The following is a 17,452-nucleotide window of genomic DNA, read 5'->3' as shown; positions in this document are numbered from 1 at the left end:
TGATTGTAATTGGGTCGTGATCCGCTTCTGTAACCTGGCTACAGCAAGCACAGTTGAATTGTCCACACAGCAGTGTTTCTTACACCACAGAACCCCCCGGGCTATGTAACTTTTTTCTGGGAGAACTTGGGCAGCTGGTGCCTGCTGGAAATGCACATGAGGCAACGTGCTCTGGGATGTCCTGTCCCAGGATGTGTGATGGAGTACCTGCCATATCATTTAGACAAATTACTATGGGGTTCTGACTACACTAGAAAGTAGATATTGGAAAATTTAGTTGCTGGAAGATGGCCATGTGCCATCCTGTTGCTGATGAAGGCAGCACATTGTTATTCAAGGATTACCATGTTAAATACAGTTTCTGCAAATGTTGCCAGATACCCATTGGCTGGGACAGTGGTTCTCAACCAGGGGTACACGTACCCTTACGCAGAGGTCTTCCAGGAGGTATGTCTGCTCATTTAGATATTTGCCTAGTGGTACAATAGGCTACATGAAAAGCACTAGCAAAGTTAGTACAAACTAAAATCTCATACACACAATAACTTGTTTATAATCCTGTTCTTTATATTATATCAGTGTTTCTCAACCTGGGGGGGGGGGCGGGTTGTGATTTATTTTATAATTATATGATAAAATGAGGGAAAAAGCAGTTTTTCAGTAATTCTGCACTGTGACACTTTTTTTTGTATTTTTATGTCTGATTTTGTAAGTAAGTAGTTTTTAAGTGAGTGAAACTTGATACGCAAGACAAATCAGTCTCCTGAAAGAGGTACAGTAGTCTAGAAAAGTTGAGAACCACTGGGCTAGAAGACTAAACCTACTAGCATCTATCTAGGGCCCAATCCAGTGATGTTCTTGCACATCACTATTCATCTTTTTTTGGTCTCTGGTCTCCTTCCTGCAACACTGGCACAAACCTCTTTAGTGAGATCCTTCAACGGCGGGACCTTTTAAGAATGCCTCTGGAAACTAATATTGAGAACTTGCTTACAACCTAAATAGAACTGAATTACTACAGCCTTCACTTAAAACTGCCTCTAAAATTGATGCAAGTTTTTCCTGGCAGAGGGAGTTGAGTGGTGGTGTTGCCGTGTTGGTCCCAGGGTATTGGAGACACAAGGTGGGTGAGGTAATGTCTCTGTCACTAAGAGAAGACAAGCTTTCAAGCTGTGCAAGGTTCTTCTTCCCCACAGGCCCCAAAAGATAATTTTTCATGCATGCAATTAACACTTGCCGTCCTCAGTGATCCCTTGTAATTCCTCTTTAACAGACTTGATCTCTCTCTCTCATGTCTAGCCTGTGGTTAAAAAACAAAAAAATGTAAATTCTGCCCTAGGAACATAATTAAGGACAACTAGGCTAACGACAAAATGGACCTTCCATGCTCACTACCCATGACTGAATGCAAACCTCAGAATACAGGGTTAAAGCTGATCCCAGCAGAATTTCTTCAGGCTCACTTAGTAAGTTAGGAATGTGTAAGAGAAGGTGGGTGTGGCACTCAGATCCCATAGCCATCCTGCCTGAAGACATCTCTCCTGCTTCCACCCTACACAGTTGTTCCCAATTACCAGTCAGGTTTGGTCAGATGTGAGCCTCAAATGACTGATAGTTGTTTGTGCTATAAACATAGGATTAAAAAGGGAAGGCTCCAGTAGGGTACAAAAGAGGGTTTAATTGCTTTTGTAACCAGTTAGGGTGTGTCTTCATTGCAGGCTTAACTCAGGCTCTCATCTGGGTTTTAGCTCAAATCTCCCTACCATCCGCACAGAAAAACCTCTGATCCAGGTTTGAAGATGCTTTAAGTCTGGCAGCTGCGATGGCTGAGGTGGATAAGAGTCCAGGCTTCACTTTAGCTCAGGCTGAATCCCACCCATTTTGCAGTGAGTATGCAGACTCCACCAGTGCCTTCCCACAATTCTCCCCTCCCCTAAAGGACAGACAAGTTCCCTTGCAATTGACTGGGAAAGAATCCTAAAACATCTCAGCACAAAGAACCATCGGCTATACACCCAGATACAGCTGGGCTGGAGCACCCACGGAGGAAAAATTAGTGGGTGCTTGGCAGCCAAGCTACCCCTGCCTTGTCTTCTCCCCCCTTCCCAAGTGCACTGCGTCTCTGCTCCTCTCCCTCCCTCCCAGCACTTCCTGTCCTCCTGCCGCCTAACAGCTGTTTGGTGGCACTTAGGACTTTCCCGGAGGGAGGGGGAGGAGTGGGGACATGGTGTGCTCAGGTGAGGAGGCAGGGAAGGGGGCAGGGACTTTGGGGAAGGGGTGAGATAGGGGCGGGACTGGGGCAGGGCCAGGGGTGGGGGAGGGTCAAGCATCCACCAGGCAGAGGGGAAGCTGGCGCCCGTGCCCCAAATGGCATGGTTGGCTGTAAAGGCGGCTTATATCCACATGGTTCAATCTCTGTTAGTAAATGTCAGCTAAATGTCTTGCTGCTGCTTGAGGCCTAAGCTAGTTTGGTTGCTTTCCTGTGATTGGTTTGGTGAACTGGCTTTTATTTGCTTTTAGCATTGGTGATAAAACACTAACCATGTGGTATGTGTGGTTTATGGCTGGCCCTCTTCATCAGAGCTGTCTATGTAGCAGGACTTCTAGAGGGTATCGCCCCACATGCTTCTTGCACCATGCTGTGAGCATGGCCTCCTGCTGCTCTGTTCCATGCTGAAGTAGTGTGGCATAGCTGTTCATGCTTGTGTTGCCTGACTTTGTTTCGGTGCTTAGTTCAGCCACACTTGAAAGAGGGGGGGGGGGCTGCTATGAGAACACAACTCAGACTATATCTGTCAACTGGCTACAAAAGCTGAGTTGAACGTCTGGTGTGGACAGAGCCTACATTCCACCTTGATGCAACAATAACTAGAACTGGTTGCAAAATTGAAGGCTTTCATTCAGAGTAAATCATTATTTTATTTATTATGTATTGGGCCTAAGAGTCCCAGTCATGGATCAGGACTCTGTTGTGCCAGGCGCTATACAAACATAGATCAGAAATACAGTCCCTGCCCCCAAAGAGCTTGCAGTCTAAGTAGAAGACAACGGATGGATACACGCAGATGGGGGAGTACAAGTAAATGGTGAGGCAGGATTGGTCAGCATGACAGGCAATGGTCTCAGTATACATTAGGCTTGGCTTTACCCAGTCCCCAATTGTATTTTATTTAATTTCTACTGGACTGGTTACTAGACACTACAAAATTGTTAGCCCCTCCCACTCGTTCCACTAAATATCCATTTGCTGAAAGCTGATTTTTGTCACTGGCTCCACAACATGGTAAGTGTAATTTATTAGGTAATAGACTGATAGATTTTTATGGCCACAATTAATGATTTGGATGAAGCTGCCACTTCTACACGATCAACTTAGACTGTGCATTTGCAAAGTTTAAATACTCAGACTAAAAATTCGCATATATGAAGATAGCCAGTCTCCTTATTTATATTCCCATGCTGTATCCGTCACCATGGTATCTGCGTACCTTCCAGCGTTAAGTCAAATAAGGAGAAAATTAAGGAGACTTGGCCATATAGAGTGTGTGGTAGGGGTGTGGTGTCTTTGTTTTTGTTTTGATTTTTGTGTAAGTTCATGTTCCTTTTATTCTGTTTGGGGAGTGAGAGCCAGAGAAGCGCTCCCAGCGAGGGAGGAAGGGGAAAAGTCAGTCTTCTCAGCATTCTTTCCTTGCTCAGCTGAAGGCTAACAGAGCTGGAGTTCAAGTACCTTATGTGACCTTATTCTTCAGGTCCTGTGGTAAAGAGGGAAGTGAAGGCCTCGTATTTCTACTGTTTGTAGGGTTGGGGGGAGAAGGAAAACTTCTTAAATATTTTGTGTGTAGACGGGAGCGGAGTGGCTTTGTATTTCAATATGTTAGTATTTCAGTAGCTCCTAGAAGGAACCAAAGAAGTTTGGGGGCCCCATTGTCGTAGGCACTGCACACAGACACAGTGAGACTGGCCCTACCTTGACGAGCATACAGCCTAGATACACAGATGTTGGGAAAGGAAACAGGTGCAGTGACTTACCCAGGGTCATCCAGCAGATTAGGAGCAGAGCTGGAAATAGAACCCAGTCTCCTGACTCCGACTGTAGGGCCCTGTGCACTAAGCCATGCTGCCTCCAAAAGCATGAGCCACGACTGCTTGAGCTAAGGGATTAGTTCCACCATAGCATTTGAGAGCCGCCATTGCAGGTGGCCATTAAGGAAAGAAGCAGCATTCTGAACATTCGTAGAATGGAACATAGTTTAAAAAATAACCCTTTACGCTGTTACTCTTCTGGTTTTTCTTGACATGGAGAGATGATGCCCATCATGGCACACATACCATTTAGGGGCCTATTCATTACTGTTGGTAATGTGCAGTTGAGCATATTTAAAAACTGAACTCTGGACTAATTTCTGATATGCGTAAGAGTAGAACTTTCAAGAATGCTCAGTGGTGGCCGGCTTCTGCCCCCATTAAACTCAATGGGAGCAGACTCCCGTTGAAGTTCACAATAAAACTCCTGTTGACTTTATGGGAGCAGAATTAGGCCATCACTGACTGATAGCTGTTGTCTGTGGGGTGTACAGTGCTGAAGCCCAGGTTGTTTTTCTTTCTGTATCTGAGATCCTGCTTCATGAGAAGTAGGCGGTTAACGTTATTCATGTTTATTGTGAAATGTTGGTCTTTGAAGGGGTTAAGTCTTATTAGAGAGAATTGCCCAAACTCACAGCTAGCAATAAACTTTTAAGGTCAGGCAGGGAAATAGCACTTAGTGCTTCATTTTTTTTCACTCTCCCATAAATGTTTTGAATGGAACATTTTAAACTAGTATGTCTGTGTTCAGGGCCGGCTCCAGCGTTTTTGCCGCCCCAAGAGGCCCCCCCCCCCCCAAAAAGAAGCCACGATCGGCACTTCGGTGGAAGCTCTACTGCCGACACTTCATTGTTCGGCGGCAGGTCCTTCCCTCCGAAAGGGACTGAGGGATTTGCTGCCGAAGAGCCGGACGTGCCACCCCTTTCCATTGGCCGCCCCAAGCACCTGCTTGCTGCGCTGGTGCCTGGAGCCGGCCCTGTATGTCTTTGTGTTTGGGTTGGTTGCTTGCTTTTGCAGCCTATGTTGATCATAGTGAGAAATAGCCTATGGTTGGGTCAAGAAGCTGTGAATCAGAGACAGCTTTCATTGCTCTGTCCATAAACTACACACACATTTTCAGAGCTCTTGGCCTTTTCCACTTTGGTGGCTATTTTATTGTTCTTGGCATTCCTTTATTATGGAAATGGACCAGAGTTCCTATGTAGCTTAGTTTGGGTACTTTTTGCTGTTTGTAGTTGCAAATAGTCAAGCTAATGGCTGGCTGATCTTTAGAAGGATCTTAGGACAGGATACATTGTTTGAAAAACAAACATTTGCAATTCTCTCTGTTTTGTTAGTCATTGGTAGCCCTGTCAGACTAAATTATCTTTAATCCCCTTTGTTCCTCCTCCCACTTCAACTTCTGCAATATCAGTTGGAATATATGCATTAGGTAAGTAGGTCAAAGTACAAATTCATTGTTCAATAAACTAACAATTCCAATAAGTAGATTAGTTTTATCTAACGAAGGATTGTTTTGGTGGTGACTCTCAGTGGAGCCTCAGTTCTAGTTTCTCTTTGTCTGATGTGCTAACTCTAACATTTGCTTTTATCTTAGTCATCTTGAATTATCTACTTTGCTATCTTTAAAAGCAGTTAGAATTTGAGTTCCTGGAAGATACATGGGGAAAGGGAGGCTATCTAGAAAGTCATAATGGTTGAATACAATGAAGTATTCAGTCTTGAAGTTGTGTGCTACTGTGAAATCTATTATTACGGTGATACTGTTTATCAGCTTCATTAAGGAGGATGAGTAGTCTATCATTTGTGAAAGCTTTTTTTCTCTGAAAGGAACCCATTGGCAATAGTGCTGCAGTCTTTGTATATCCCAGTGTAACGTAATCTACCAAATTACTATAATATCTTCCACCAACCTTTTAAAAAAAAAAAAAAACCCAACCCCTCATTCCCTCTTAAAACTTGTGTTCTTTTCCCCAGCAACTTCCCTTCTCTTACTCCTTCTTGTGGCATCCCTTTATGGTGTTCTTGGCTTAATTTAGACTTACACTTATTGCAGTGTAGTTGTAGCCATGTTGGTCCCAGGGCAGGAGAGACAAAGTGGGGGAGGGAATGTCTTTTATTGGACCAACTTCTGTTAGTGAAAGAGACAAGCTTGCAAACTACATCCAGCTGCCCGAAGAAGAGCTCTGTGTACTTGGAAAGTGTTTCTCTTTCACCAACAGAAGTTGGTCCAATACATGATATTGCCTTACCCACCTTGTTTCTCACATGCTTATGTCAGTAGTTCTGTTACTACCTCATGTGAGTAATCTCTTTGACTTTAGTGGGACCAACAGTCACCTGATGCCCCTGATTCTGCAGTTGGGTCCATGAGAGTGGACTCTTATGCCTGCTTGATGTTCCATTGAAATCAGCGGGGCTTTGCATATGCATAAAGATCTACATGCTTGGATCAGTTTGTGGGATCATGACCTTAGACTGTAATCTGTTTAGAGCAGGAAATCTGTGTTTATCTGTATAGCACCATAAACAGACATGGTGCCTAACAAGTAGTAGTGAAACAAATTTGGATCAATTGGCACTTAATCAACAGTATGTTGGTCTACTACGCTGCTATTTTTAGATTCAAATAATCCTGAATTTGTGGAATAGAAGGTGTGGCTAACTTTTTAATTGCGATTGGAAAATGTTTTAGTCTTGTCACTTGAGTTTAACGTGTCAGTACTCAGTTCCACCTAAACTGGTGGCATGTAATACTCATCTGAATCTAGCAGAAAGGAATGTGCAATCAGCATCTTTCCACTAAAAACACTGTCATGTACTCATTTGTATTAACCTGCATTAGAATGAGTAACATTTTAAACTACGTGTCAGTGGAAGTAACATGCCACTCAAACTTGGAAAGTTTGAACAGCAGTTTTGACTCCATTGAAATTGGGTCTACTTTGTTTTGGCTTTTGTGCATTTGGATGGGTAGTCTGAATTTAAATCTAAACTAGACCCAGCTGTTCATATTATAAACAAGCAGCTTAATTTGTTGTATTTGGACTAAATAAGCATTTAAATTAGCATCAGGGCTAGGCCATGATCAAAGGACAGGATTTTTCAAAAGCACTTAAGTAATTTAGGAGCACAATCCCAACCAAAGTTAATAATTTCCCCTGCTTCAGGATCAGCAATATTATTTCATACCTGCATTAATGTTATCATTGGGCTGTCTTAACTATAGAACAAAGACATTTTGGGTTAGAGTGACTTGCACAGAGCAAGTTGTCTTAACCAGGAACTTCATTTAATTAAACAAAAAGAATTCTTGAATTTTTTAAGAACAAATTGTGTGTGGGGGAGGGGGGGTAGAGGAGGACCCTTTAATGCAGGGGTCTCAAAGTCCCGGCCTGTGGGCCATCTGCGTCCCCGCGAACCTCCCCACTGCGGCCTGCGGAAACTTTTAAAAAAGTTTATTTCATCCGACCCTCATGGCTGCTGGACGAAGTGTGGGGTGGGAGGGGAGCGGGCAGGAGAGATTGACATGTCCCTCCTGCCAACATTTCTCCATCCTGCTGCTCCTGGGACCAGGGCCGTCCCTAGCTATTCTGGGGCCCTATGCAGCCCCACTGGGGATGGGGGCGAAGGACCAGGCCTGGGGGCGGGGGGGGGAGGATGGCTTGCGGGCAAGGAGGAACCACCCCCCCCCCCCAGCACTCATTGGCTGCACGGCTGGGGCTGGATTGCTGCACTTCCTGCCACCAGTGAGTGCAGGCCTGGCCCTGCTGCAGTCCTCAGGGGAGTGGGGGCTGGGGCGGAGCAGGGGTGGGGGCTTTGGGGAAGGGGTGGAGTGGGTCTGGGGTTGGGGAAGAGGCGGGGCTGGGGCAGAACAGGGGCAGGGACTGGAGCAGTACGCAGGTGTGCAGGGCACCAGGAAATTTGGTGCCCCACACAGGTGGGTACTTTGCATATGGGTTGGGATGGCCCTGCCTGAGGTTGCGCTCTGCAATGTGTCATTCACCTCAAGCAGCTCAGCTCCCTGCAAGCGGTTCCCTATCCCTGCTGTTGCTGGCAGAGCTGTGGCAGAGAGACCCATGCAGCTGCAGGCACTGCCCCCCGCAGCTCCCATTGGCTGGGGGAGAGGGACAAAGAAACCATCACTAGTCACCGGGCAGAGTCAGCCATGGAGGCAGCATCATTAGTTGCTGGGCAGAGTCAACCATGGGGGCAGCGTCACTAGTCTCCGGGAAGAGTCAGCCGGGGTGACATGAGGCCAAGGGTGTGAGGGAAAAGGGTGGGAAGCGGGCTGGGAGGTGGCGTGAACGCCATCTTCAGTGACATTATTGGCCCGCTGGGAGGATTTGAGGACCAGCACTGGCCCTGAGGTAAATTGAGTTTCAGACCCCTGCTTTAATGGGTGTTTTGAGACTGTACTGATTGACTGCCTGATTCTGCTTTACAGTAATAGTCAAAAAGAAACTTGACTGAAAAACCTTGACTTATTAGAGATGGGCCTGAGTTTGAGTGCAGATCAAAACTTCCCCCCAAGTTCAGGGTTGAGGCTCTTCTTAATATCTACAGAATTAAAATGGGCAGATGGTTTCTTTAGTGTCTGTTTTACCATACTCTGTTAAAAGCCTGGAGACACACTTTCATTTTTTTGAAACTGAAGTCTAGCTGAACCGTGCTGTTTTGGTGAAGCCAAAATGTTTCAAGGAAACATGTTGATTTCAACGGAGTTTTTGTTGGGCAGGAAGGGAGGGGAGGAGACACACTTGCTTACCCATTCTCTCTCCTTAGCTTAGTGGTTAGGGCACTGGCCTGGGATATTAGGAGACCAGGTTCAATCTCTGCTCTGTCTGATTCAGAGTGATCAGGGATGAAGAGCTCAGCTCAGTCAGGCAGAGCAGGGATTTGAATGTGGATCTCCCACATCCCTGGCGGTGCTCTACCCACCAGGCTACATATGTGCTCACACACTCCTCCTCAATTGAAAAGCTCAGGTTTTGATCTGAAACCCAATATTTTGACCCAATTTTCACTTTTGCAGAAACATTGGAAAAGTTTTGTATTTGTTCCAGTGGGGAACAGAAGCACTTGGAAACTTTGGAAGTTTCTGTGAAATGGAATTATCCTCTGGCCAGCTTTACTGATCAACCTGTTACAAAAAAGAGAGGCTGGTATCAGTTGGCCTAGCGGGCAACAGGAAGGAAGATGAGGGTAAATCCTTAGTGCTCTGTCAGACATTTCTTGAGGTGGCAAAGAAGGGATGAATCTGCAACCAGGGCTTTGGAGAGGAGTGCGGAGCAGCTCCGGAGCAGTGGAGCTGCAGGTTTTTTTGCCTGGAGCTGGAGCACAACTCCAAAGCCCTGTCTGCAACTGGGGCTGAAGTGATCATTAATGCTTACAGCTTCAACTTAGGTTGTCTTATATACCAGGACATCCATTTGGCCTCTCTCTAAACACTGAATGCAGTAGCACTCTGCTGGTATCTAAATCCTTGTGGAAAAATCCAGTAGAATTTTAATAGTGATGAAACCAAGAAATTACTCTTAAAAACAAAGAAACAATCCTTTCCCCTTCTCTCCCCCCTCCCCCCATAAAATTTAGTGGAAAATGAAATCCTAGTTTAGAATTCTAGAGATTGGACTAAAAATTCTAACAAAAGTATCATTCTCAATTGAATTCCATAAGGAATAGTGACTGTCAACTTTACAACATAGGGAGTGAGATTCTGTGCTGCACTTCTAAGGGGGGGGGGGGGGTAATACTGAACTTGCAGGGGAAAGGAGGCTAAGGTTGCTTAAGCCTCCCTTGTGTCTTCCCAATCCTGAACTGGTTCACGAGCTAGAATGGCTGCCAGTGTAAACTTAGTTCTGTAGGACTGCCTAAGTTATAGCAGCCTGTAACCAGCTGCCCAGGGCCAGTAAAACTGACTGGAATATCCTCATGCTGTGGCCACGACCTTCCTGCTGGGGGGTGAGGAGTCCTCCGAAGGCAGTCTGCAGTTCAGGCTCTGAGGAATTTTTGCCAGCTGGATATGGCTCTTTTAAAACTCCTTTATGCCACTCTGGCCCCATTACCCAATGTGCAGGGACAAGTGTAAGAATCCCACTTAGAATTTTTTAAACTATGTAACAACCTCATAGATTAGTAAAAGTGAAAGTATATTGGATTCCAGTTTCCACAATCAGTGAGACTAGTTTCACTTTTGTTTGGGAACGCAAGTGTGGAAAATTTTTCGGTTGGGTTCTTAAGTCTTATAACAGCTGTTGTTTATGCAATTGTTGTGGGTCAAACTTAAATTAACAGTATTCCTTTCAACTGCTGCCTTGGATCAGGGTGAGAACATGTGAAACTTTGTATGTCCCACAAAAATTGTAGCTCTTTAGCCAGCCATAAAATTTGATTTAATGGAGTGGCAGAATTAAAAAACCTATAACAACTCACTTGGAATCTGAAGAACTTTTACTCCTGAGACTTGAATACCAAGAAACTATAGAGCAGTGGTTCTCAAACTTCTGTACTGGTGACCCCTTTCACAGAGCAAGCCTCTGAGTGCGACCCTTTCTTCCCCCTCCCCCTCAATTAAAAACACTTTTTTATATATATTTACCACTATTATAAAGGTTGGAGGCAAAGCGGGGTTTGGATTGGAGGCTGACAGCTCATGACCTCCCCCATGTAATAACCTTGTGACCCCATGAGGGTCCCAAGCCCCAGTTTGAGAACCCTTGCTATAGAGCATGTAGAAATTGATGATGTCCCTTTTTAATGAAAGACTGTACGCTGTACAACACATACCTCTAAATGTCTCGTGTGGGTTTTTGTTTGTTTTGTTTAAGGGGGGAAATGTCAAGGATTTTTTTAAATGACTTCAATCAGCTGATTAGCTATTTTTGAAGTTGGATGTGAAGAATGTTTCCTCACTTTGTTTTGAGAAGAGTAATTTTAGGGACACCAGAGATGCTGCTATTGAACAGTTGAACTTAAATGTCCGTTCTAATGGAATCTTGCTTTATTAGCTCTAGTTGAAATGTACCTTTTTTTTTTTTAAACTGACCCTTTAAGAAGCTTGTAAACAAGCATTGATTCGTACTAGGGATAACATTTTTACAAAGTAGTCTGTTCTAGCATAATACAAATCCTGTTGCAAGCGTATAATCTGGGAACTGTAGACTTGCAAGGACACAGTCCAGCCATGCTCCGTGTAGGGGAGAGGAAAACAGCAAATGCGCTATTAAATTGCGTAACCTGATTATTTAACTGTAGCATCGTCCACTCACATCCTTTTTGTTTCCTGTTGTAGTTTGGGGCAGAATTCCGAAGATTCTCTCTGGATCGTTACAAACCAGGAAAGTTTGAAGACTTCTACAAGCTCATTCTTCACATCCACCACATATCCAGCATGGAGGTGATGATTGGATATGCTGATGTTCATGGGGACCTTCTTCCTATTAATAATGATGATAACTTCTTCAAGGCTGTTTCGAGTGCAAACCCGCTGCTCAGGGTTTTTATACAAAGACAAGGTAAAAATTTCACATGTATTAAGTCTTCAGAGCCCTGGGTTGTCCGATCCTTTATTAGTGCTAGTAATCACATTGCAGTAGTACCCAGTGGTCACGAAGGGATGGGGACTGCACATGCATAGAGGAAACGATCCCTATGCCAGAGGTTCTTGTGATCTCAAAGGTCTAAAACAGACTAAGGGCCTGGGATGGTGATATACACGCATTAGGGTGAGACGCCCCACCCTGCTGGGTGGTATAAAAGGGTCAGAGTGGTGTACAAGGACCCTAAAGTCTCCTCTACATGACTTCCCCTGGCACAGGAATGGTGGAGATGGCCATAAGGTTGCCTCCCTCTCAAAAGCCATGGTATGGCGGAAGGGCAGAGGTGGGAGGAGCATGCTGGGGTAAAGACCACAGCACCGTGGCCCATAGGGCAGTCTGAGGAGACTGCTGTAACCTAGGCAGGCCTGGGGTGTTTGTGGTGGTCCTGTCTCCTCAAAGTTACACCAGGGGCTTCTCTAGCACCCAGAACATCACAGGAATGGGAGAGTGCAAAAATGGTTTAAAAGTCCCCTTAGCCTTCTCTCTCCCTGGGTTGCAAGTTCAGTATTGCACGCCAACGTACTACTTGAGTCCCTGTCCTTTGATTTAAAAGGAAACCCAAATATTGTACCATGCCAAGGTCTTCATCTCCAGATAGGTCTTCAAGGCTTAGCTTTAGCCGACGGTTTCATGCCCTTATTGAACAGGGATACGTGCACATCTATCCATTTTGGAAAGATTGAATTCTGACACTGAAATGATTGCTGCGGGGAGGAGGGAGAAGGGAGGAGTGAGGATGCGGCATGCGGAGTAAAGGGGGAAGGGGGCGAAGAAGAGGTGGGTTAAGGGTGGGGCTTGGGGGAAGGGGTGGAGTGGGCGGGCTGTGGGTTGGGCCCCCCAACCCTGGTGCTTGCAAAGTAGGGGAAGCTGCTGCCGTACAACATGCTTCTCCTAGCCTACAGCACCTTCAGCCTCCTTGCCTGCCTCGTTGTCTCCGGTGCCAGTGGGCTGTGCCTGGGTGGGGTAAGGTGGGGGCACCTCCCAACTATAGTACTGTGCTGTATGGCAAAAAAAAAATTTTTTCTTGGAACCTAACCCCCCCAATTTACATTCATTCTTATGGGGAAATTGGATTCGCTTAACATCGTTTCACTTAGTGACATTTTTCAGGAACAGAACTACAACGTTAAGTGAGGAGTTACTGTATGTAGGCATGGCTTTAAGGGCAGATGGCTGAATTAGGTGATCTGCTGTGTGTCTTCAGATGTGGTGTTTTTACTAACCTCTTACTAGAAGTCAAGCAAGCTGGAGGCAGAAATACGTAAACATCAGGATAATGTCAGGGTTATTCTAAATGGTTTTCATATGTTTTAGTAAGATTAGTCTAATGTGACATAGCACTTTATTCATCCAAGTTTTTTGATGGGGAAATGAATATTAAAAATAATGAAGTTTTCTGTATTTTAACTGAAAACAAAAGAATTCAGTAACTGAAATCAAAGGAGTTCTTTAAAGATTCAATTTTTGCCAGTAACTCAAGAGTAGTATGACTTCAAACACGTCTTCTCTACTTCAGTTTCAAATCTTGCTTTAAATGTTGAGTTGCAACACGTGATTTCATTGTTTGCTCAAAACTGGCAATTTAATATCACTTCAACAGACTGCCACCCCCATCCAACATAGTTTAATGTCAGGTAGTCAGTTAGCACAGGATTGGAAGTCAAAACTTCTGTGGCTTGTTGCTGGCTTTGTTGCTGACTTGCTTTGTGACTTCAGGCCACCCTGTGCCGGATTCCCCACTACCTAGAATCTTGTATATTCACTTACACTCACTCACACGGATGGAAATAAATACACGAGAAGCCAGGCAGTGGCAAGCCCAGAGTGGTTTCTTCAGTTCATACATGTGTAAAATAAGAGTGTGTGGGGAAGGGGTGAGTGCGAGAGCTCCTGATTGTTGCCTGCCCCCCATCACTGAAGCTGGACAGGAGATCTGTGTTATCTTCCTTCTACAGTGCACATTTGGTTCCCAGACTGTTAGATCTGTGCAGTCATGTGAACACCACTGGTGGGCCAAGTCATAAGAAACCACTTCTGTGGCTTTTTCATGCCTGTGTCAGTTCAAGTTTATTCACACATCACTAGATCAGTCCTGTTCAAAGGGCAGCAGTCCGCACTTAGCTTAGACACATGCTGCTGAAAGCACTGTGTCTAACTAAACTTGGTCATTGCATCAGTATATCTGTAGGGCATCACTGTTCCAGTGATTTATTAATCAAAAAATTAGTCAAGTGGGGAAAATGATGCCTCAACTTCTCTTCAGTGTAAAAGCAAAGTCTCAGACTGTGCTAATCTTAGTCAGTTGTCTCTTCCGAAGGGATGTGAGTGGATGCTTTTATTGAAGGGACACCATCAACCTGAAGTATAGTTGGTAAAGAATTTCAGTTTCCAAATTCTGAATCCTCTGCCAGTTTTGGTAGCTGTATGGTTGCACTTTCTAGTTTTAAATGGGTTTCTCTGCCCTGTTGTGTGAAAGAGCCACACGAACAAAAGAGGAAATTGACTGTGCAGGGGAAACAGGAAATTGACTATGCAGGGGAAACAGTGAAACTGACTATAAGCTCTTAACATTTAGCCAGACCCAGGGAGGGCTCTAGCTTTTTTGCCATCCCAAGCACAGCAGTCAGGCAGCCTTTGGCGGCTTGCCTGCGGGAGGGCCGCCAGTCCTGCGGCTTCGGCGTACCCGCCGCCAAATTGCTGCCGAATCCGCAGGACCAGCGGACCTCCCGCAGGCAAGCTGCCGAAGGCTGCCTGACTGCTGCCCTCGCAGGGACCAGCAGGGCGGAGCCGCCGCTGGCCAGACCTGAACGTTTGTATTGTGTACATTTTTTTTTTTTTTTATTGAAGCTAAGGCGAGCACAGAGAACTCTGGCTTAGCCTTTTCATACATGAGAATGTATTGATAGAGGGACATTAACCCTAAAATATTGATATTTTAATCATAAAATAATAGGTATTTGGTATTTGTGGAAACTTACTACTTGCTGTGTGCAAGTGAACAGTTTATCTCTTCTGTCTGGGATAGTCTTGAGAAACCCTATGTCAGCCAATACTCTTGGAATCTCCTGAAATGTCTTTTCACTGTTCTTGACATCACCTCTTAATCATAGAAATTTAGGCTTGGAAGGGACCCTGAGAGGTCATCTAATCCAGCCCCCTGTGCTGAGGCAGGACCAAGGATATTTAGACAATCCCTGACACGTGTTTGTCCAACCTAGTCTTAAACCTCCAACGGCAGGGATTCCACAACCTCCCTTGGAAGCCTATTCCAGAGCTTAATTACCATTATGGTTAGAAAACTTTTCCTAATATGTCACCTAAATATCCCTTGCTGCAGATGAAGCCCATTACTTCTTGTCCTACCTTCAATGGACTTGAAGAACAATTGATTGCTGCTCTCTTCTTAACAGCCTTTAACATATCTGAAGACTGTTATCAGGTCCCTTTTTGGTGTTGTTTTCTTGGTTACCTCAATTATCTCTTACTATCTTTCGCACCCTGCATTGTGGTGGCCTTTCCTCTCTCTGTCTGAGGAGGGGCTGGATCTGCTTATCTTTAGAGCAATACTGCTCTTTCAGTTGGAGGCCCACGCTGCAGTGCAGTGCAGAACCCCTCCATCCTTCTGCTCTTTCTTCAGCGCTCCCAGCTCAGGACCCAAACTTGATTTTGGGGGTATGAGAGGGGAGGAGGGAAATCAGTGACAGACACAACACTAGAGCAGTGGGCCAGTCCTTTTTCTTCCCCTTTTGCACTAACAACATAGGAGCCCCACTTCAGCTTTCCCACATCAGGACTACCTTTGGTGCTGATCACTACTGCTTCTCCTTAATTGATTGGGAGGTAGAAGCCTATTCTGCTGAGAAGGGAATATTGGTCTGAGGTGGTCGTGGGGGGACATACGACAACAAATTGGATTTCCAAATACATTAGAAGCGCAGCATCATTCCTTTTCTAGCCAAATGAAAAGTTTAATACACTATATAAATGAGACACAGCTTTTCTGAAAAAGGCAACAAAAATGAGTAGGGGTATAGAACGGCTTTCATATGAGGAGAGATTAATAAGACTGGGACTTTTCAGCTTGTAAAAGAGGCGACTAAGGGGGGATATGATAGAGGTCTATAAAATCATGAGTGGTATAGAGAAAGTAAATAAGGAAGTGTTATTTACTCCTTCTCATAATACAAGAACAAGGGGACACCAAATGAAATTAACAGGTAGCAGGTTTAAAACAAACACAAGAAAGTATTTTTTCACACAACGCACTGTCAAGCTCAGGAACTCCTTGCCAGAGGGTGTTATGAAGGCCAATACTATAACGAAGTTCAAAAAGGAGCTAGATAGGTCCATCAATGGCTATCTTCCATGAATCTATTAGCCAGGATAGGAAGGAATGGTGTCCCTTGCCTCTGTTTGCCAGAAGCTGGGATTGGGTGACAGGGCATGGATCACTTGATGATAACCTGTCTGTTGATTCTTTTATGAGCACCTGCCATTAGCCACTGTCCGAGGACAGGATACTGAGCTTGATGGACCTTTAGTCTGACCCAGTATGGCCATTCTTATGTTCTTTTGTGTTTATCTGTTTTCCTCGTTTACAACTCAGCTATCCCCATTCCCCTGCCAAGAGGATATTTAATGCATGAAAACAATTTAATTATTTGTGTGGGCAGAGGAACTTCATATTTCTAATATTCTAGTTTCAAGCTCTACTAGATTTCCATGAGAATTCAATGCAAGAAATAAGGTCAGATTAAAAAAAACAAATATGTTGTAATTGTTTGTCTTCTCACTTGGCTGCTGAAGCTACGTCAGCTCATTCTTTTCCACCCCCTCAACTTGCTCTACAGTCACTTTATAAACTCATGCTAACATAGCTTGTCCCTGACCAGGGAAACAAGTGTCAATACCTTGTTAACAAGAAAGGTTCTGTCTAATAAGGAACCCAGTCAGCATTCTTGGCATGCTGAAGGTCCCACTCATGTCACAGGGAGTTTGGGGTGCATTCGGAATGCAGGATTGGACTCAAGATTTGAACAGTACCCAAGGCCCTTTCTGCACTAATGTATTTTGCAGACTGTACCAGTCCTGCTTCTAGTTCACTAGGCTCCTGTACGAGTCTTACCTTGAGCATTGATACTAGTATGATTTTTGTAGCAGCCCACAAAAAATTTGTAGTTGACTAATAGAAGTGCAGGTTTTAAACTGGAAAACAGTTACAAATACACAACTTGATCAATCTGAAGGCATTAGGATCAGGTCCTCAGATGGTGTAAATCCATGTAGCTCTCTTGACTTCAGTGGCTTGATGCTGTTTTATGCTAGCTGAGGATCTGGTCCCAAGAGTCTATTTACTCAGCAATAATTGTCAAACTTATCTAAAACTCCTCACATTGTGGCAAATGTTTGCTGTGTTACAAAAACCATATAACAGTGCAGGGAGTTTTAGATGGTTGACATCAGTTATTGCAGAGTAAACTGCCCTGCGGAGGTATGTGTGAGAGATAAGAACTTTCTCTATTGTGTGGGTGATTTGAAATCCCAAATACTGTAGTTTGTGTTAAACTTTTGAATACAATAAAAATGAATAAAGGTGAGCTACAAAGTCAAGCAGAGACCGAGCTTGTTGACACTATAAACATTTTTTTAAAGTGCATCAGTTCAATTGTTCTCAAAAATATTACCCTTCCATTTGATCAAACATAGAAAAACACTTAATACAATGGACATTGCTTTCAAATGAGGTTTTGTTAATATGTCTTCTACAT

General features: G+C 44.4%; 1 protein-coding gene across 1 annotated transcript in view; it reads left to right on the top strand.

Moving 5' to 3' along the window:
- Nucleotides 1–17,452, top strand: part of PARD6G (par-6 family cell polarity regulator gamma) — a 99,163-nt gene that overhangs the window by 9,525 nt on the left and 72,186 nt on the right. The window contains exon 2 of the mRNA XM_045007972.1: nt 11,378–11,600. Within this exon, the coding sequence (XP_044863907.1) occupies nt 11,378–11,600 (223 nt within the window). The remainder of the gene's footprint in view (nt 1–11,377; nt 11,601–17,452) is intronic.

Source organism: Mauremys mutica, chromosome 2, assembly GCF_020497125.1.
Source record: "Mauremys mutica isolate MM-2020 ecotype Southern chromosome 2, ASM2049712v1, whole genome shotgun sequence".
NCBI lineage: Eukaryota > Metazoa > Chordata > Testudines > Geoemydidae > Mauremys > Mauremys mutica.
This window is presented reverse-complemented; position numbering and strand designations above follow the sequence as displayed.